The sequence below is a fragment of the Halictus rubicundus genome, chromosome 5 (genome assembly GCF_050948215.1).
Source record: "Halictus rubicundus isolate RS-2024b chromosome 5, iyHalRubi1_principal, whole genome shotgun sequence".
In the NCBI taxonomy this organism is placed as follows: Eukaryota; Metazoa; Arthropoda; class Insecta; order Hymenoptera; family Halictidae; genus Halictus; species Halictus rubicundus.
This window is the reverse complement of record NC_135153.1, coordinates 10,841,450-10,863,482: the sequence shown is the minus strand read 5'-3', so window position 1 is coordinate 10,863,482 and position 22,033 is coordinate 10,841,450. Positions and strand designations below refer to the sequence as shown.

The 22,033-nt window shown below is 45.6% G+C and overlaps 1 protein-coding gene across 2 annotated transcripts in view; it reads right to left on the bottom strand.

The window, feature by feature from the left end:
• LOC143354319 (A-type potassium channel modulatory protein KCNIP1) overlaps positions 1-20,164 on the bottom strand; it is a 41,126-nt gene extending 20,962 nt beyond the window's left edge. For both annotated transcript variants that reach the window (XM_076788320.1, XM_076788321.1), the window contains exons 1-2: positions 19,524-20,164; positions 8,809-9,208 (exon numbers count right to left, since the gene is read on the bottom strand). In XM_076788320.1, the coding sequence (XP_076644435.1) occupies positions 8,809-8,973 (165 nt within the window). In that variant the 5' untranslated portion in view covers positions 8,974-9,208; positions 19,524-20,164. The remainder of the gene's footprint in view (positions 1-8,808; positions 9,209-19,523) is intronic.
• Between the last annotated feature and the right edge of the window lie 1,869 nt (positions 20,165-22,033).

Sequence of the window (22,033 nt, the reverse complement as noted above, 5' to 3'; positions counted from 1 at the left end):
TAATGTAAAAAATATTTTGAATAATGGTACAGCAATTTTTAGTGGCGCCTTACAGTCGCCGTTCGAGTGCCAAGGGCTAAAAGTCGAATGTCGTAGAATGTCGCAAGACTTGAAACGTTCCGATCGTCGATTTCACGGTCAATGGGTCAGTTGTCCATAGTTAACCAGGGGCTCGGCAAAAGTGGGATTTTTCACGAGAAAAACGAGAGGGAAGAGGAGAGGGGGAGCAAGGAATGACCGAAACGAGTCGAGCGGAATGAAAATGACCATCGTAACGGCGAAGGGCCAATGAAAAACTCGGCACAAAAGATCAGCCGGAACTAGGGTGCAGTCGACCCAAGAAACTTATGCGAAAACGGTGGGCACGGTGAATTGCGCCGGAAGTAGGCCACAGGTAAGACTTTCTCCATTATTAACAGGCATCGGACGTCGAGGAAACAGAAGAAGCATCAAAGATTCTTTTCTCGAGAAAAACGTAGGCTGGAATAGTCGATAATGTTGACTTGGGTGGGGGGGGGAGAGCTGGTATATGATTGTGGACAGGTAGATGTATACACGCGGCGAAATGACCTTATCCTAGCGAGGAAAAACAAGATTCCAGGCGCGTATTATACAGGGTGTTCGGCTACAGATGTGAGAAAATTTAAGGGCTGGTTCTCCAAGACAATATAATATGAAAATGAAGAATTAAAAATTTGCGATTTCGACTTCATTTTTTAGTTATTATCAATTACAAATCGGCCTAAAATGCGTCAACCCGACCAACAATGTACGTTGCTTACGTCGTAAAGACGCGCGACAGTCACATCTCAAAGGGCTCCTCGCTCGCACCAAATGTTTAGGCTTTGACGTCACACACGTTTCGTCTCTGTCGTGCATTCTCCGGTGCTGGCAGAGAGAGAGAGAGAAAGTAACTTTTTCCCCTCATCGCTGGTCCAGGGCAAATAATAAGCCGTAAAAAGTAAAATAAGCCTCGCAAGGAATTGATCCGAAGAACTCAAGCTCCTGGTTGATAACAATGTTTCATGGCAAATGCATCCAAACCGCAAAGGTGGACGACACAGTACAATTTTGTAAATCGAGGAGAGATCGTCGCAGTATTTTTTGTATAACTGCAATTATATAAAAATAAATTTGTATTATATAATAAATTTTTTAAGGACCGGTCATTTCGACCACGCACGGTAGGAACAGTTATACAAGAAGTGTCGGTAGGTTTAGTGTTAATTGTCAATAGCTAACATAAAAATAAGTTTTTTTAGCTTTTTACTCTTCATTCTCGTCTTATATTTGTAATGGGGAACCACCCCTTCAATTTTCTCCCACCTGTAAGCGAGCACCCTGTACAGCAGCAGCCGCGCAATTAATAAGCGCACGGGGCCAACTTCTCGACAAACGGCATCCCATGCATCGTGCTCCAATTTCGTCCGAAGTCGGAACCATGGCTTCCCAACGTTTTCTGGCTCGCTGCCCCCTTTGCGAAGTTATCGTCGTTCCACGCGATCTCCGAAAATCAGCTTGAAACCGTGAACGGAGAAAATGTCGAGGAACCGTAGCCTGAGCCCGTTGCTTTCGTAATTTCTTTGTTCCGTGCGATCTCTTCGTTACCGGTAACTTTTCGAACATTTTGTGTTCATGGAAACGGATTTCGAGGCAGAGAGGTCTATAATTCGGATTCGGAAGGAAAATCGTCTGTTTCCCGGTAAATAAATTTCGCGTCCCGTATTCCGCGTCCGTCGGGCATCCATCGAACGCCATTTGTCCCTGTTCCCGTTAACGAACGGTAATTTGGAACATCGACCGCGGACAAATCGTTCGGCACGCGTTCGAACCGACCTCGTGTTCGTCACCTCCGACCTCGTGACAACCTACTCGTGACTACTCGAAAATCTCAGTTCCCTCTCGCATCTTCGTTCCTTAAATGTTATCGCGAGCTTGTGCGATCGTATCTCGCTCGGCGACGCGACGATTCGACAAAGAATCCATTTTCTAAAAGACAAAGAATTCTCGCATTTCGGTGACGCTTCGATATTTCCATTAGAAATCAGTTTCCCTTAATCGAGGAGATTCTCGAGGGGTCGGGGAGCACGTGGCGCGTTTCTCGTAACCTTTAAAAGCCCTTGGTCCGTGGCTAAGGAATTCTTCATGAATTCTTCGACAGCAACGACCACTTCAATTGCGAACCAACATGCAACTTCCGCAGTAACGTCGTCTAAGAATTTCGTCTCAGATTGTAATGTAAAAGAAAATCTCTGAGGACCTGAGATCTCTGAAATCTCTGAGATCTCGATCGGTAAAGTGTTAAAACGCTCAGAATTGCCGGCGGGAGAGTCGCAACGTTTCGACGAGAGGCCGGTTTAATTAACGGCGAACAGCGATCACCCTGGAAACTGGAAACACGGTGCCGAGGTCCCGATAGTTATCGGTTGAAAGATAGCCGGAGCAAACGAGACAATGAAACGATGGCCTGTCAGCCGGTCGACGACGAGCAGTCGATGCGCGACCGTGGACCTCCTCGGTTTCGATTGTCGCAACAATCGGCGATCAACAATCGAAACCGATAGAACGTGGGAGTTGGATGTATACGTTGTTGCCGATATCGTCGTCGAGCTGCAACCCGTGCAACCCGTGTAACGGGATAATCCCTTGCGAGCTACCACTGCACTCTCGTTGCATTCTACACCCTCACCGTTTCTCATAGGAATTAATTAATTAGCCCTTCGAGTTCTGATTTTAGACCGCTGCTCAGCATTTTTACTAGGGTTGGTCAAATATAAACCGGAATTGCTTTTTTCTTAATTGATCGAAACATCATCAAAATATGAATCTTGACATTTATTTTTCTACTCGACCTCCTGACTTGGAAACACATTTTTCCCAACGGATAGGTAGTTTTGTATTTTCATTCGTCGACCACCCTCGAGAAGGCGGTTTTCATTTTCAACACTGTCTGGTCCTTCTAAAAATTGTTTATGCCTCGCGTACAGCTGAGCCTTTTTAAGGGCGCTCTCACCGAACTGTGCCTTAAGCCCTCTCCAAATTTCGGACGGTTTAACGCCTTCTTTCGTGAGAAATTTGACGATAACCCGTTGCGCAACAGACACGCGGCAGGCAGGCCGCTTGCTCTAACATCGTGCTACTGACTGAAGCCGGGGTACTAGCGGCACCTACGAGGAGAATCCCACACAGACATACGAACCAACCAACACCTCTGCAAAGCCGCGTTCCTCTCCGTTCATCTCACGGCTCGTAAAAAAATAATTCCGGTTTATATTTGATCAAACCACGTGCTGCAGCACGGTGTTTCAGAGCGTTACCGTGTACCGAGAACGTTTCGCTGTGTCTCCCGAGATACTGCCAACGCTCGGAAATATCGCATACCGTTTACGAAAGAAATTGTTTTCCCACATAAGAAATAAATCAATTTCCCCACATAAGGAACAACCCTGATCTCGAGCTCGAACTGCCAGGGCTGTTATCGCCCGTTCGACGACGCGACAAAATGAAACACGCGTCCAATATTTTTCCGAACACTGCCCGAATCGGTTCTCGCGTAAGTCGACCGTGTTTCCCTTGTGATTCGTGAAATAGCTGTCCTTCGGGCATTCCGTTCCATGTACAGAAGAGTGTACGGCGGCATTCCGACGCCGACGGTGTCCTCCTCGGCTCTTTTATCTCGGCCTTTACATCTCGCGCGAGAGCTTCTATTGTCTCCATTCATCGTTCCCCTTGTCTTCCAGTCTCTGGACACACGCTTCTTTTCTGAAATCGGGGCGTAGGTGCGCCAAGGTTGCGCCCGGTTGCTCGTAAGCGTCCTATTGAACCCGTCCGCCACCCGCCATCCGCGATTTATACCCTCTACCCTCTACCCTCTGTATTCGAAGGTAGCGACGCGAGAACCGCGCCGTACAGAGCGGCCGCAATACCTTCCATACGTTCCAGCCGTGTTGCAACGTACGCGTTACAAGTTTCAAGTTGTAATTTCCTGAACGCGTCGCTGCGTTACGTTAATACCCCGTACTCGTCCGAGTCTATAAGTTCCGACGAATGCGGTATAAATCGCAAAACGCAGCGTTGTGACTAAACGATCACACGTGTCCAGAGCGGAGTATTCTCGTTGGCTCGCGTTTCGATCGAGGGACGAGAAACGAGGGACGAAGGACCTTGTCGTTTAAGAAGATCCCCGGCCCCGTATTACGGCAACCAACCACGCCAGTTGGCACCATCGCGGTGGGGATCGCATCGATCGAGATAAATAAATTCGGAAACTCGGTTGTCCCTCTCGCCCACACCTCCGCGCCACGACGCCCTAAACCCTCCGATTCGAATGAACCTTCGAACTTTCACGCGCCATGTGTCACGGAGTCACGTGTCGCACGCGTCACGTGGCACGCGCCACGTGCGTGTCACTGATAGCCGGGAACTGCGGGGGATGGCTCGATCATTACGCGATAACACATTCCGCCTGCACGTCGCATCTCATTGTCACCGATAAGAGAAAAGGTCAAACGATTTAGCCGCGGGATACGAAGCGCCCGTGCGATTCTACCCTCGCACGACCGGCCGCTGGCTTCCCCCCGCGCTTCAAAATTAATTTATACGCGCAGCGAAAGACCTTCGCTTAATCGCAAAGCTTGCCAAACAACGAAAACAGCTTGTGCGCGAGACACGAAATCGAATGTCGCGGATAGGGGAAGCACGATAGTGATACTCATGAATCGCGCGGTCAGGAGACGGGAAAAAAACATAAGTAATCAGTTATTTGTTGTCAGTAATTTGTTTTGCCTTTAGCTCTGTGCCGAACGTTGAAGAGGAAACACGTATTCTTTTGCAGTTTTCGGTGGAGCAGCCTGTGTTCAAAATATTCTACAAAGTATAATCTTTTTTTGCAACCCTGTAACAAAATGGCGACGTCCGTCCTCACGATTTGTCGTCAGGACGGCCGAGTTGTAAGCTAAGATTTAATCCGCCACTGTATATATTGTTCATGTAAATACTCATATGTTCAAGTTATTGATAAAACGAACGTCGAAAAACGAAAAACGAACGAGACGATAAAAGGACGAGCAGTCTCGTCAGGTCCGATACCGGAGAAAGACGTGTTGTTAATAAATGATCTTATGCTTCCCGTCTGTTTAAATTGCTTACAAAAGTATAATATTTTTTTTTGCAACCCTTTAATAAAATGGCGACGTCCGTCCTTCCGAGGATCATATTCGTCATTGCATACTTTTTCATTTTCATGCGGCATTCAATGCAACGGTAACAACAAAGAAAATGTGCGATGTTTATGGAGATGTATTGAAGGTCAACAAGTGTCAACGTTGGTTCAGAAGGTTTGCTGCTGGTGATTATGATCTCTCTGACGGGCCTCGAAGTGGACGACCAGTTGAATTTGATAATCACTAAAATCTCTAGTGGAAGCTGATCCAAAATTAAGTATACAAGAATTATCGAGAAGCCTTGGGTCCACATGGTCAACTATAGAAAGGCACCTACACGAAATGGCAAAGGCATATAGGCAAGGAATATGGGTACCGCATCAATTATCTGAGACCAACGAGAATATTCGTCGATCAATTTGCACTTCATTGCTATCCAGATTTCGTAGAGATCCATTTCTTAGCAGAATCGTTACCGGAGATGAAAAATGGATTCTTTATGATAACATAACGCGTTCCAGGCAATGGCTTTCTACAAATCACACCCCAATATCAACCCTTAAACCTAGCTTATCACTTAGAAAGGTGTTACTCTGGATTTGGTGGGACTGTCGTGGCATAGTTCACTTTGAGTTGTTGAAACCTGGAGAAACAGTTACTGCTGAGTTGTATTGTCAGCAATTACAACGGCTGTATTCAGAACTATTGAAGAAAAGGGCATCTTTAGTCCACAGAAAAGGTGTAATACTGACAATGCCCGGCCCCATACAGTGAAACTCACTCAGTAAAAAATTAAAGAATTGCAATGGGAAGTTTTACCGCACCCCCGTACTCACTGGATATTGCTCCCTTTGACTATCACCTTTTCAGATCTCTGGAGCATTATTTAAAAAATAAAACATTCACTTCTGTAGACGATGTAAGGAGGCACCTTGAGTCACATTTTGCTTGACGAACCCTGGATTTCTATAAGAGGGGGATTGAAAATTTGCAGGAAGGATGACAAACTGTCCTTGCTAATGATGGAGATTGTATAATAAATTAAGACATAAAAACTTGAATTTAGTACAAAGTTTTGTTTTAGATTTAAAAATAATTGATTACTTAGGGGTTTTTTAAAACGATGGGACCAGTCGGATCGAGCGGAGAGGAGGCTAGCGGCTCCTAGAAACGACGGATTCTTCACTCGAGAGCCACTCTCCGCTCATAGTTCTCGTTAGCTCTCTACAGGCCCCGGTCTCTCCGCGCGAAATGGACGGAAACCGAGCGAGTCGGAATTTCCTTCTTTTTGTCTCCTCCTCCTCCGACAACGAGTCGGACACGCGATCAACGCGGCCTCGAAAGAATTTTTCGAACGTTGCCAACTTCCCAGGGTGAAATAGTTGACGGATATCGGCGCATCGCGTGGCGGTTCGCTAACGAAGCGTAACCTGTAGCATGTAATCTGTTCCGGATCGATACGGCAACCCACCGGAGAATTTAATTGATCGGTCGAACGAACAAACAATTTTTCGTTTTATTTGTTTCTCATTTTCCAACGCAGTAGTCCCGGGCGAATCGTTGGGAAGCGTCGCGGGTTTTGCCGCGACCATATCACGCGGGAGTTATTCGCGAAAATAATGGCCGCGATTACCGTCGGAAGAGGGAACTTGTCCTTGTTCTCGGCATGTACTGTGGGGGGTACAGTGGTTCGCAAAACTTTCCAGCCGGAGAGACACCGTATTCGCTCCGCTTATCGAGGTTGCGTCAAGCAATTTTCCAGAAAAATATTTCCCATCAGATCGCGACATCGGAGACGGACAAGTTTCCCGAGATTTCAACTCTCGCCCCTCCCTCGTATCGATTCAACGCAGCGAAATGTCCTTGTCACCGTGAATTCATTTTTCTAGCGCTATAGCGCAAGAACGACCTGCGATAGGGTTCAACCTGACCCAGGCCTTGTCTCGGTTCTGCATTTTGTGGGATGTGGCAATTCACGGAGTCGATGATTTCTAATTTCTAATTGAACAGTCTATCTTGGTTCTCGGCGAGGAATAATTTTGGACGCCGCTGTAGTTTCGTTTCCTTGCGGACAGAAGCTCGCGGAAGCTCGCGAAACGACGCGTGTAATCGCGAGTGCCAGTCCCACCTCGCTCGTGAAATATTTACGCGGCTTTTCGAAGGAGGCGGTTGTCGGTTCGAGCCGAGATTCTCCTCAAGGTTGCGTACACACTGACGTAGACCGACGGACACGACTAGACCGTTTCGAACTCGAACGTAAATGTCGGAGGTTTACACTGCGCCTGGTCGATACAATTCCCTTCCGTTCGATGGTGCAATTCGGTTTCGCAGCGAAAACTCCCCAACGACCGAGCAGTCATTTCCGGATGATCGTTGAAAATCCGATCCCCGCTCGCCAATCTTCTGGCGATTATCCGACAACGCGAATTCGTTCTTTGACAACGGGGGCGCACGGTTACGCCTACTCGGAGACTTCGAAACGGTTCCCGATAGGTCCAGAAGTTTTATTTTTCCTCGCACCTGGTAAGTAGCCAGGCGGAACTAGGAACTCGAAGAAGAAAAGGCAGAGAGCGAGGCTAGGCGATGCGTGGTACCGCTCTGCGAATAGACCGGGCGGTCCCGGATTAACTCTATGCTCGAGCGTGTTTCTCAGGTGCTTTAATTCTGCTGTTCCGTCGCTCGTCGTTTGTCGCCTGTCGCCTGTCGTCTGACGTCTGTCGCCCGTTTCGTCGCTCGCATGCCAAGTCCTGGTAATTGTGTCAAGAGCGTGCGTTCACGCGGACAAGAGTGTACGAGCGAGATCCCAAGGAAACTCGGCTGCCGAGGATCGAACTTGAAACTCGAAAGCGAACGGTTCATCGCCGGCCGATACGAGTTTGCCTCGTCTATCCCTCCTGTCTCTACCAACTCTACATATTTTATCCTCTAGAGCGCCAAAACAACGCACGAAACTTTCACAATATTACAGTAGGTTCTTGCCCGTTGCACTACCGATCAAATTCCTTGCGTTTTGTGGGGAATGTAATGTATTTCTTTACGTTGTTATACAGCGTGTCCCACGAGCTCTGCCCACTTGAACATCTTGGTTATTTCAAACAATACGAGAAAACGTTACTTACAGAAGCTGTAGGAAAGCAACGGTAAGTGTTGGGACAATTACACTTTAGTACTTTTATACTCGGAATACGCCAATCATTGGACAAAAAAATTGGACATTTCATTTAAAAAGAAAACAAAGGTGACCTCTATATCTTCTCTGCGCCTCCACTTGCAAGAATTTAAACCATATGATGTAGTTTCTTAAAGCCTACAACTTCTGCAAGTAACGTTTACTCGTATTGTTTGAAATAACCAAGATATTCAAGTGGACATAGCTCGTGGGACACACTGTATGTGCACATAGGTCGCGGCTCTGATCGAATAGTGGGCCAGTTATAACTATAGATGGAGGATCTGACGCGATTGACTGGACACCGTGATCATTGCAAAAACCTCGGATCTTGCCTGTAATTGCGGTCCCATACTCGTGCAACGAAAGAGTACCTACTGTATAGAGTTCTCCTAGGAATATGGAGTACCACTACGGGGGGAACCATATCCCGCTATATGGTCGCGATTCGATCGAGATCGACGAACGATGGCTGACCTGTTTGAAACCCCGGTACATCACCCGGATTTCCTGCCTGGAGAACTTGGTCTGCCGAAGGAGTTCTTCGAGGGCGACCGGTCTAGTGGCCTGCTGCCTGGTCCTCGAGCTCTCGAAGTCGAACAGCGCCTCTTCCGGGCCCGGCGAGTCCGGCGGTGTAGCCATTCCTTCGGAAACTCTCGCTACCTATCGCAACCGCAACGAGTCCCGCTCGTTCTAGCCGACGAATCCGAAGCCGAAGCCGAAGCCGGTTTCTTCCTCGTCCGAACACTTTCACGGTCACACCACGGCTGGTTCGAGCCACCCCGCTACATTCATCCTCGTTACGCCCATCCGTGTCCTCCTCCACGCTGACAGATTCCTGCTACCTTTGCCGTTGCCCTTTCCGTCGCCGTTAATTCTGCAAACAAGATCGATTCGTCCGTTAATCTTACTCTCGTCCGTTCGCGCTTCTTCGTATCGTATATTACGCGGTATCAACATGTACATTTATGCATCGAAATCGTTCAACTCAATGGAATGTATTCGCTCGGCACTCGAAAGTCTTGGGCTCGGAGCTGTTCGAGTTGAAGACCTCGAGCGAAAGGTTTAAATCTCGAAGGTTCGGAGCTCGACGGCGTAGCGAGAGAACCACCCTGTATAAAATTTTTGTTGCCCTTTCCATTGCCGTTAATTCTGCAAACAAGATCGATTCGTCCGTTAATCTTACTCTCGTCCGTTCGCGCTTCTTCGTATCGTATATTACGCGGTATCAACATGTACATTTATGCATCGAAATCGTTCAACTCAATGGAATGTATTCGCTCGGCACTCGAAAGTCTTGGGCTCGGAGCTGTTCGAGTTGAAGACCTCGAGCGAAAGGTTTAAATCTCAAAGGTTCGGAGCTCGACGGCGTAGCGAGAGAACCACCCTGTATAAAATTTGCTTAATCGATAACGCATCTGGTATTCTAATGGATTAGCGGTGGATCGATTCGGTACACCATGGTTGGATCAGATAAAAATATTGATTGAAATTCTGCGGGCTGCGAGAGGACACTCGCCGTGGAACGTGTCCCTGATCGTCGCCGTCTACTCCACCGCCTATAAGAGTATAAAGCGATCTTAGGGTTCCGTAGGGTTCTATGTTTATGAGTCGGGGGGAGTGTACTTATCGGTCGATGGCTGTTTTCTTATCGGCCCGATAAATATTGAACGTGCGCGGGGGCCAAAGTACCGCCGCGGGTTGAAAACGCTAAAAGCGGCGAACCTTCGAACCAACTATTTCGCAACTAGTCGTTGAACCGCACCAAGGAAAACGGAGGAACGAACAACAAAATGCGGCACGATATTCGTGCGTTTCCTCGCGACTTCGATTTCCAGAATTTCCAGAATTTTCTGTCTTTCCAGAATCGCGTGCTTTCGTCGCCCACGTTTTCCACTTGCCGCAAGCTTGTTTGTGTTCGTGTTCGTAATGCGGTAATGCGTAACAGGTCACTCGTCGAGGTCGATCTTCTCGAAAACGAAGCCTTCCCGCGAACAAAAACAAATTTCACTCTATATTTTCCACTCCCTTTCGCGCGTGGAATCTCACGTCCGGTTTTCGAACGTGCCTCGATTACATATCGAGGCGGCCTTGTATCTACTGTACACCGTAGTACAGTAGACTCCCTCTTATCCGGTCTTGCTTCGACACAGATGACAGTCAGAGAGTTATTTATCAATTTGGATAAAGCCGCGAAGTTTAAATTGATAATTCATCTCACTCTCTGGACACAGTAGTATATGTACAGAGTTTGGCAAAAAACAACTTTTATTTCAGAGCCGGTCGTTTCACCGGTTACGATATGAATGGATGTACAAAAATCTCGGTACGTTTATTGTTGAATATGGGTAAAGAAATCTTTCTTGTTCGTGAACTCCGACCTTCGTGAACTCGTTAGTACCGGGAAGGGTATACGCCCTCCTAGGCGGCGAAAAGGGCCAACGTTACAACGAATATAGTATTTAAATACTTCTTGGATCCACTGTATATATGATTCTGATTAACCGGCTAATCGTTTATCCGGTCCGAAGTCCAGTCCCATATGGTCCGGATATGAGAGAGTTTACTGTATACATATACACCGGTAGTACTATACACACACACACAATGCGTCGGGTGTACACCGTGCGTCGTATAGGCGGCGGGAAACAAACAGGCATAACTGCCCGCTTCGATCGTAAAGGGTATTTCCGGCGAGAATTCTGCATATCCGATCGGGCCCCGAGTCTAAACATCGTGTAGCCGGTGATAAGCGAACGACCGCGAAGCAAACTATTTCGAAAATGACGGATTTAAAGCCGCGCGCGTCTGCGCGTGTCTTGCACACGCGTGCACACGTGTGCTTGCATAAATGTGTGTATCTGTACCCTGGACATACACAAGCACGCATACAGGGTGTTTGCTTTATACTTTAGGAATGGATTCCTAATGCTTACAGAAGACAAAAAAGCTATATCAAAATAGGTCCGAAAATTATTAGTTTCGGAGTTTTTCCGATTATTCCGAAAGTATTCCTAAACTATTAGTAAGAGAACAGTAAGCTATTCCTAAAGTTTTGCCCACCGTTTACGAAACACCCTGTATATCTGTATTGTGCACGTACGACGGCGGGCAGAAGCGAGTGACGAATCAAATATTTGCCCAAGAGTGTAGTATTTCAACGTGTATCCACCGCCAACGAAAACCCCACGGCCAAACTGTCACCGCCACCGCCACGCTGTGCCGTTGACAATCGACTTTCGACTTTCGACTTTCGTCGAGTCAACTCTTCGCGGACCACGTGTTGTCGCGGACTCTGCGCGGTCTGACCAATCACCGTCTCATTCTACTTACGAATCTTCAACTCGCGCTTCGGCCGGACGCTTTCGATATCCAAACGCCGCGCACTCGATCATTTCCATAAAATAGGTGGAATTCATTAAAAAATGTTCATTAACACTTTGACTGCCAAACTAGAAACCTCGAATATTCCATAAAATCAAAGTAAGTTATTTAATGAAATAAAAATTGAAAAAAATTAAATGTAGAGTAGTCCTCCAACTTTCTTGAATTTGACAGATCCTAATGAAATTAGGCACAATGAATATATTAACGTAAAAATTCATTTTAAAACCTGGACAAGTAATTCAGTGACTGACAGTGACATGGCAGTCAACGTGTTAATCAGATTAACCCTTAAGGGTCCAATGCCGCCATACGAGCGGCATGGCACTTTTACTTACTGGGTCCAATGCCGCGTATATGGCGGCAAAAATAAAACAAATATAAATATATATGAAATAAAATATAAATATTTTCCTTTCTGTACTTGATGTAAAAATGTTGTGTCCACAATTTCTCTTCGTATGAAAAATAGCTCGGACCTGGTGGGAAGTAAACTTGAAATATAATACTTCTGCACCGTTAAGGGTTAACACGTGAAGCAGAGACTATTCGTCCCGAAAAACACGTTTCGCCAAGATACGCTTAAAAACGGTGTTTCGCTGGAAATGGTATTCGCTTCGAAGATTCGCTGGGAGACGTTACGGGTGCAAACGTTTCAGCACAACGGCTCGAGACGCGTCGCGTCGTCTAAACAGGGAGGCTCTATTATCTCAACGAGGAGACTTCTCTTGCAGAATGTTACACTGACATTTTTAATGAGCTTGCCTCGTGCCTCTCGAGACGAGACAATGGCTAACGGTTCGCAAGCAGTTAACAATTAAAGTTGCACGCGGCCATAGCTTTCGTGTCTCGGCCCGGTCTGCATCCGTGCCGAGCGTTTATCTGATAACTTTTAACCCCCTCTTCCTCTCCCTTTCCCTTTCCCTTCTGCCGAGCTATTTATGTACCTCGAGACACGTCGAAGCCGAGTCATCGGTTAATTAACCGATTAACGTCCGCTGTACCCCGAACGAGTACACGCGACGGGTACGTGTATTCTAACTTTCACAGCCGCATGTTAGCAACAATTCCAAAACATTCGATTCCCCCATGGAACTCGCCCGGGTGTACAATTATTTTCGAATGGCAACGGCACAAAATTCACCGAAAGAAACGCTTCTCTTTACTCGAATGCAGAACGGTTTCGGGCTACAGGATACGAGCACTCGAAAGAAAATCGGTGTACTGAGAATTTTGACTCGAATCGCGAGAGACCTCGGTGCGCGATCACAGGGTTGTTTCTGCGCTCGTGGCGCGTGCAAATTCGCGAGAACCCGAGAGAACGGTTAAACATTCATCGAAATTGATAGCGTCTCTCCCTTCGTTCGGATTCGCGATAAGTGGAAGTTCGCGCGCGAATCTCCGCGGTCTGTTTGTACAGGGGCTAACAAAACGATAAATTCGAGAAACGCGACGAATCCGATCCAGATTCTTTTCTGGGGAAAGGAAACATTATTTCCAAGGCGGCGGATCCGCGCTCGCGCGACAATCGTCGCGAGGAAAATTACATAAGGACACCCCCGCTGAATATTCAGGTCACACGGTTAACGCCTATCGAGATAAATACAATGTCGCGCGAGGCGCTGCCGTGTAAACCGAGAGAGAACAGCGGAGAAGAGAGATGAGAAGAGAAGAGAAGAGGAGAGGAGAGAGGAGAAGGGAGGAGACGAGAGGAGAGAGAAAAAATAAATAAATAAACTCGGACACGTTCGTCAAGCATCGCCGGCTTCTTTCAGAGACTATAATGGCTCCCTCCGGGTATTTTCGAAACTGTCGATCACGGCTGCAACAAACGAAGCTGCCAGGAAAAGAATCGCGGCTTCCTGCTTGCGGTGCGAGCCGCATCTTTCTATAAAAGCCGCGCAGTCCTCGAAATGAACCTATAAACGCGAGCTACGTCTCTCTCTCTCTCTCTCTCTCTCTCTCTCTCTTTCTCTATTCCTCTCTTTCACCAGTTCACGACACAATATCGCACGGTAAACGTCGTCTCTCTCCACACAATATTTTATTGCATCGCAAATATTTCTGGTCAACCGAAGAGAGCCTCAATTACAATTACAGTAATTGAAAAGAGTAATTACAATTACTTAACACGATTACAGTAATTTTAATTGAGTCTAGGAATTACTTCAGTGTAATTGTTCTTTCGAACCACTAATTTTTATGTTTTGGACCATTAAACCGTTTTCTCATTGAAATTATGGTTCACTTTTGCTCATGTAATCGAAGATGTAATTAAATACTCGTGTAATCAATTACTGCCCAACTCTGTTATCGAGATAAGAAAGACGCTTTCAAATGTGCTCGTCGTTCGAACTGTTATGTACAACTGCTGGGAAAACGTGTTCCATATTTTATTCGGTGAAAAGTTGCTCGACGTTGTTTCGGTATGGAAATAGTTTAACCCATTTGCATCATTAGGGTATATATACGCTCAATTTTCCTGGTCACTATCGCCGGAGCGTATATATGCGCTCAATTTATTTTTTCTTATAATGCTGAAGTATAAAGTTCTTTTACTTGTAGTCATTTTTGTACTTAAATATAATACAAAAAAAAAAGTTTGGTGATAAAGGCCTTCTTTTCATATTTCCTTACGATGCAAACGGGTTAATATGGAAAATACTTGCATTGGGGGTGAATGCGAATGCAATTGGGAGTGTCGACGTGCACGCGTAGAAAGTCGAGGGTCACCGTAAGAATAATTCGTTCGACGATCGCGTTTTCGACGAATATTTTCCGCGGGCAGTTGTTTGTGGGAAAAATCGTGGGAAATCATTCCGAGAAAGTTGCGAGCACGTCGGACAACGACCACGAAATCGTAATCGTAATCGTAATCGTAATCGTGATCGCGTCCCGTGGCGGTCGGCAACGAGCTGGCATAACTCGAGCATCCTATACGCCGCAGGCTATACGCCGTGTGTATTGTGACGTGTACAGTGTACGGCGTACACGTACGGATGTCGCGGGTAATAGCTGCAGAACGCCGGTGTCTGCCTATGAAAAATAAAAATTCACATTGCTTATCGATCCCACGGTGCCCCTACTGTTCCACTGTACAGGCCGACGCGCGATAACAACGCGCACGCACAGGTGCACACGCATACACCTGCACGCTTGTAACAAGTTATGCACCACGGTGAACGCCAGCATTATAGAGCGTGACACTTTCAATCGAGTCGCTTCTTATAACGGCCCGAATCGAACCGTGTAACCCGTTTGCACTCGAAGCTACTTCGACTCGACAATTCGGACGTTTCGTCCGAAATCTGGAATAATTTTGTTCGATTATCGAAATCGAGTGTAGTTACTCGTACGAACCTTCAGCAATTTATTAACCCTTTGCACTCGAAGCTATTTTAACTCCAAGACGAAACATTTCTTCCGACCTAGAATATTTCCCTTCTACATATTTTTCATGTTATACATACGGAAATGGTGCAATTTACTTTTACAATACTGAAATTCTTAGTAATTTGTTAAATACTAACAAATTGAATAATGTAAAAAATATTTTGAATAATGATACAGCAATTTTTAGTGGCGCCTTACAATCGCCATTCGAGTGCTAAGGGTTAAACATTCAGAGACTTAGCAGCGTAGGAATTCACTTGAATTGTAGTAATGTTTGGTAGCGCCTCGGAGGGGAAAGTCATGGTCCTAATGACTCGGAACGTTCATTTGTTTCGGCCTCCCTTGGGAAAAGATGTCGAGAAGCTAAAACGTATTTCCAGCACCAAAAAGCTCTACCTTTAAGGACCCGGTCTTCCTAGATTCGCGATAAGGTAGAGTGACTACATTACCGTCAAAAAATGATTTTACGTGCCGCAAGTTTTCGTCCTGATATAAGAATATTTCGTCGCTGGTAGAGGGCTCATTCGAAAGAGGAAGGTTCAATCTAGTGCGCGCTGGTCAGGAGCTGCCGAGATTATGCAGATATTTGGTAATATAAGCGTTCGAAGTAGGCCAAAAATTGACGATGCGCATGCCGTGGAATCCAAGCATTTTTATGCCATTGGATGAGCTTTCTGGATGAAATCGAGAGCAGCGCGCACTAGAAAATATCTCCAGCTACAAATTGAGCTATATTTTGTCTCGATTCTCTGCGAAATAAAGCGAAAAACTTGAAGCACGTTTCTGGCGTCGGAATTCATAATATCGATAATACAGAGCAAAAAATGTGACAAGTTTAGTCTGAAGGCTGTGAATGGTAATTATTAATTAAAAAGTCACGTGACTGTCCCGGGCCCTTAACTACGATATAGAATTGATCGTTTCGATGGCAACGAAAACTATAATAGTTTGTTTCAGTGCTCGGCAGTTCCAGCGGGTAAATCGGCTTCTCGCCGAACGGCAGCCTCGTTACGAGTCCTTCTGGGGCTCGTACCGAAATCCGAGTAACGCAAATCGCTAATTGCGGTTCTCATTACCTACTTTCCTGTGACTCGGCTCGGAAGCGAGGGCGCTCCCAACATAGCCGCTGTAAAAACGGATTAATTAAAGAAACCTATCCGGACCGCCCACGTCCCCTCCGAAAATTAAGGAACCAACATCCTGAGAAAACACTGCCGGCCGCAATTCATGCTTTGATTACGCTATTCAACGCGGTTATCGCACAATCGATATAGGCGTGTACGTGGCGTGTCGCCTCGCGTCCCATGTAGGCCTTTAGAATTATTACTAGACATATGTAGATTTCCATGCAAAGGAAGAACAAAAAAAATTGTCTGAAACGAGAAACGCCGGTTAAACGGAGATGCGTTTCTTCTCTTAATAATTGTATCGATAAGTCAACAATCGGTCAACGGTGTTGGTTAACTCCTCGGACGCTTTCACCGTTTTGTTTTCCGCGGCTTCTCATCAACGCACGGTGTATTATTTCGTCGATCTAGCTGGAAAAAATTCCATTTCGACAATAATCCAAATGTGAAAAAGACATTATGAAAATCCTAATTGTCCATATTTTACAAGCATACGCGCTTTTTTAGTAATTAACCATTAATTATTTATTTACACGTCCCTAAAGTCTGACTAACCCCTCGTTTTCACATTATGAACTCTACATTCTCTTGTTACCTTAATTTTATAATTACCACTATGTATTCTTCATTACATATTGTTGGAACTGAGGTCAAGACGAACCCATTAGCCTATTTTACTACGGCTTGAAGTCTTAACATAATGCTGAAATAATTTTTTCCGCCTAGATCGGCGAAATATCACACCGTGCAACGCGCGAACTTCGCCTAATCGTCGCGACTCCGAAAGGTAATAGAATTTTCAAGTAGTACAGCTTACTAGAGAAGGGGAAATCCATAAAGATTGAAATAGAAATGAGGAGAAGCTCGACAACGTTTTTGGAAAATCTCCTCGAAACATCGGTCAAAAAGCAGTTCACTCGAATATTTTCCAGATCGAAGAAACCTGGTGTTTGTTCCCGCAAATATTCCGTCCGGATTCGGCCAATTCGCATCGTCTGCGCCTCGCAAGCTCCGATCGGAATCCACGTAAATACATAAACAAACGAATAGCGCTTAGTGCATAAAGAAAGGGGAAAGTCCGCTTAACGATTACCCTCCGTTCCAATCTCCTAATTAATGTTGAAACGTTGCCCGACAAATATTTCCAGAGCGAATTATTTTTTCAATTAGCAGCATAAACAAATAACCGGATCGAAACAACGAGAGAGATAGAGCAGGCAAACAAAGAAACAAACGAACAAACAATTGTTTAATTGCGTTCGACGATTCCATCCTATTCCCGGCCGAGATGCGCGTTCATTGTCAGTAGTAAATTTTGAGATCGCATTAGTGCCATCGAAAATAGACCGTGAAGTAAACCGAATACCATGCGTGCAGGAATTACGCGCACCTCGTTAAATCCTCCATCAAATCCGCGCGATTCACTTCGACGATAAAATTCGGTTACATCCCTCTCGACAAAACACGAGTTCCGCCGTACGAGAAACTAAGAATTATCCGGTGACAAACATTGAAGAATCGATCGAGAATCGTCATTTAGTCACGATTATTGTACTGCAAACGGAATCCCGAAAAATCCACGACCGAACTTGGCGAACGAACGAAATGCTCCGGGAACAATGAAAAATTCAGTATTTACGCCGAGTTTCGGCGAGTTTACACCGGGCAGAGCCGATAACAATTTTCGAGCTAACAAAATACCACTGAGAAAGGACCGCCGAGATGATTGTTTCCCCCGGACGGCAACAAATAAAGGGTTTTCGTTGTTGGTCGATTTTTCGGAACAGAAAGAGAAAGGGGAAAAAACGCGGCGACTGCTGCCGCAAAAAAAAAAAAAACAACGAGCACAGCTGATACAATTGCGAAAACAATCGAATCGTTCCGTGTTTTCTGAACACACGGAAAGTACAGTCTCTCTTACATTAGTCGTTCAACTCTCACGGCGATTCGCTTCCGGAAACAAGCCCACGAGTCTCGCATCGAGACGATCGATCTATGGATCGTTGTACTCGTCTTACAGCCGCCATTGTACGACAAAAATATCTTAAATCGATCGTTTCACTGGGAACGAGTACTGTTCCCGCTAATGACACTAAACAAAAAGGTTATTTTAACACTAAACCTACCAGGCATCAAAAGTAAATGTTTCCTTGTAAAAATGGCAACACTAAATTTATTGAGACTGTCCGTAATTTTCAATATAATGGATGCTTGGTCGGGGAAATTTATTCCATTATTTTGCATAAATGAATGTTTATAGTTTCAATAATTGGTAAATATAATTCCGGTTATTTGACCGTGGTAGGTTTAGTGTTAAGCTCGGACAATAGCTCGTTATCATGCTCGATTATTCTATTAGCGATTGAATATATTGATTAGTTGAACGTAGCTGCAGAACCGATACTTTTTTCAACGATCTAACTCTTTATCACCGATGACCGACGACCCCAGTGCCACTCGACGCTATCTACAGCGAACAACCACGTTAGACCAAGTTTTTGTTTACTTCCGGTCAGCTTGATCGTTGAAGAGAATTCGTCGTTCGACAAAAGATACCCACGTTTTCGTGGCTAGTACAGTTCGGATAAACATCGAAAGGGTTAATTACGCTTGTATCGCGCGTCGCTACTACTCGGTACAATTCGGTACAATTCGGTACAATTCGGTACGATTCGCTACTGTTGCCCACAGGTCGTGTCATTTCTGGCGCCTGCTCGAAAATAGCTTCGGCGCATTATACAAAAATGTGTCGTGAGAAATTTAACAAATCCAATCCTGTCCACTACCCATCAGCGTACGTATCCCTTACCCTAATAATAATAGATGTTATTAACACGTTGAACGCTATGTCGGTCCTTGAGCAATGGCGGTATCGAATTTACAAAACAATATACAATATATAACTCATACAACATTAAAGAGTGTGTACGCCGCCTTCATAGATTTGATCGACACAGATTGATCAGAAGTATTTAAACTTGGAGAAAAAGTGAACTGGAAGGCTGAGCCAAAATTGCACCTTGTTCAACGTGTTATTGCTGTTAAGTGAGAGGAGAAAATGAGCGTGCTGCCGATTCTCAAACACTCTACGAAAATTCGATCCAGATAAAATCGGAAGCTACAGAGAAGTTCGAATCGTTGTAGATACGTAAAGAAAGTCGAGCAATAACAACAAACTTGTCACAGAGCGACTACCCCGTCGACTGTTGAATCCTACAGAGATATTAAAGGGCCACGCGGTGGTCAGCAGCGTGTTTGCAAAAAGGGGAATTGCAAAAGAGGGCTTACGTTGGTTCGAAGTGGTGATGGGCTGACGGTCCGCTCGGCGAAAATTCAATAACACTGTGGGAGCGAAGGACGAAGAGCGGCGGTCGAAACGCGGAGCGGAGCAGAGAACAGACAAGGGAGAAGAGAGATATGTGGGGGATCGAGTTCAGAGGTGAAACGAACTCGGGTAGTTTCGGCTCGCGAGGCGGCTGTTGGCTGCTGACTGGTGACTGTTGGCTGCTGGCTGCTCGAACGCAGGGTGGATGACCGCGTTCCGATGGTTTCGTCGATGGGACGCGGTTGCTCGATGGTTCCTCGACGGTCGGTCGACGGTCGACGGCTGAACAAGCACGGTAGCGTACACTGTTGATACAGTGTACACACGTTTGCTACGAGGTTACAGTCGACGGGACAGTCACAGCAACGCAACGATATCCTTGCCCAACACTTATCCCAGCGGCGATCGGTCGAGACGTGCGTCCGTGTTCGTGGAACAAGCCGGCCGCGGCGGCGGGACCGTGGACACGACCGACGATACGCGCCGCTCGTTTCTCATCGGCCGGCCGACGTATCGCGACGAGAGTGTCGCGCGGATAACCGAAAAACTGATTAAAGAAACTAGAAAACGAGAAACGAGAACCGAGAAACCGAGAAACCGAGAAACCGAGAAACAAGAAAACGGACCACGCGTGTACGCGGTCGCCGCTAGACTGGATATGCCCGGGTTGAGAGCGGACCACGCATCCTCTGCCCCAACCAATCGCCGCCTGCTATCCTTCCGACGAAAACCGCCCTTAACCGAACGCCGGCAACCCCCTCCACGCCGACCGCTTCAAAAACGCCGCGCATCATCACCTGTAAACATTCAGAAGCGTTAACGTCGTCGCCACGGTACGCTTACCTCCACTGTTTTTCTTTCGTTAACACTTCACGCTAAAGTGGATCGATCAAGTGCTCGTCGTATTTATCGTATTTATCTCGTATTTATCCTAATCATACATTACCTGTATCGATTAATAAAGATTATCTCATCACGTTACCGATACCCCGAAAAGAAGTAATTCACGCATAACGATACCGCTAAGCGTAAAAATGAATATTATACATGTATGTATATATTAATTGAGTTCTTGCATTTTTCAAGTTAGCTAATGGTAAATCCAAAGTTTGGATGTAATTAAGATTGTAAACACTTTTACTCGAGATCTCCGAAAGTGCATCATTGTCGTTTTTCTACATTGTAATTTAATGTTTTACCTAGAACTCCTACTACTTTGTTCCGATATGAATGAAATTTTATCGTTACTCGTTGTGCTCCTATGGAAGATGTAGGTAGGTTAAAACGGATCGCAGTACAAATACGATTTTTCAATGAACGGGATATTTAAGTAGAACTTACTTTCGACTTCGTCCGTCGAAAAGCAAAATGTAACTCGATATAATTCTCGTTGTAACCGAATTGTTCGATAACCTTCCTGTGAATGTAACGATATCGATTAATTAACGAGACTCGCGTTGAAAGTATCCATCCTTCCAGAAACCGTTTACCAGCTATGGCGCCGGACTTTGCCTGCAAATATCGAAAGATATTAATTTTAAATGTCGTGCGAGTCGAATGATCGGTATGTAAATAGGATATATAAATACATTGGCGCCGTAGACGTAACAGTCTATACAACGGTAATTTACGCAAACGACAAGTATTATTGCAGACGTTGTGCCTCTTTTCGTTGCACGTTATTTATTCAATATTCGATTACTACGGTTTTGCCACCGTGTTTTGTAAAGAAAGTAAACAAAGAGTTACCTGAAAGCTCTGGAAACTACTTAGTAAAGGCATCGTTCAACATTTCGATGTTCGGTCATATCGTAAAAACGCCCGCGTCTCCGTTCGTGTGTGTCGTGTATGTTCGGTACGTAACGTTCCAACATAAAGATTGTGGCGGGTAATTTGAATTGCTCCGAGAAAAAAGAAACGTACCGTCGTCGACCTGCTATTTGGACTCATCAATGAAGCTTTGGGAGCTGTGTTATATATATTTCGATTCAGACTGTCTCAATTTGAAAAAAAAATAATTAACCCGATTTTGCATGTCCTTTCCAAACATACAGTTTTTGCTTCGGACTAGCTGTCCATTCAATGAACACGGTTTTACACAAGTTCATTACACAAGTAAATATCGAATATGTTAGTGGAATGCTCATAAAAAAATTAATGAAAAATAAAGAAGTTTGGTATTGGATTGGTAGTGGTCTCACACCGATACACCCGAACCGTAATTGTTTACACTCCTCGGCGACCGCGCCTGTTCAAGCTTCGCTGTCCTTTTCTAGATTCGGCACTGCATCAAAGAATAGTGGCTTTCTAACTTGAAGAATGCCAGCCTTACGGGAGAATTACAGGAGAAAGCTGCAGGAGCAGGTGCCCGGGTGGGCATTCTTGCCCGTGCGGGCAGCAGAGCCCGTGCGGGCATCCTTGCCCGAATAAGGATAAAAGAAGGCTGTTTATATTGTTGCAGAAGGTCTAATTT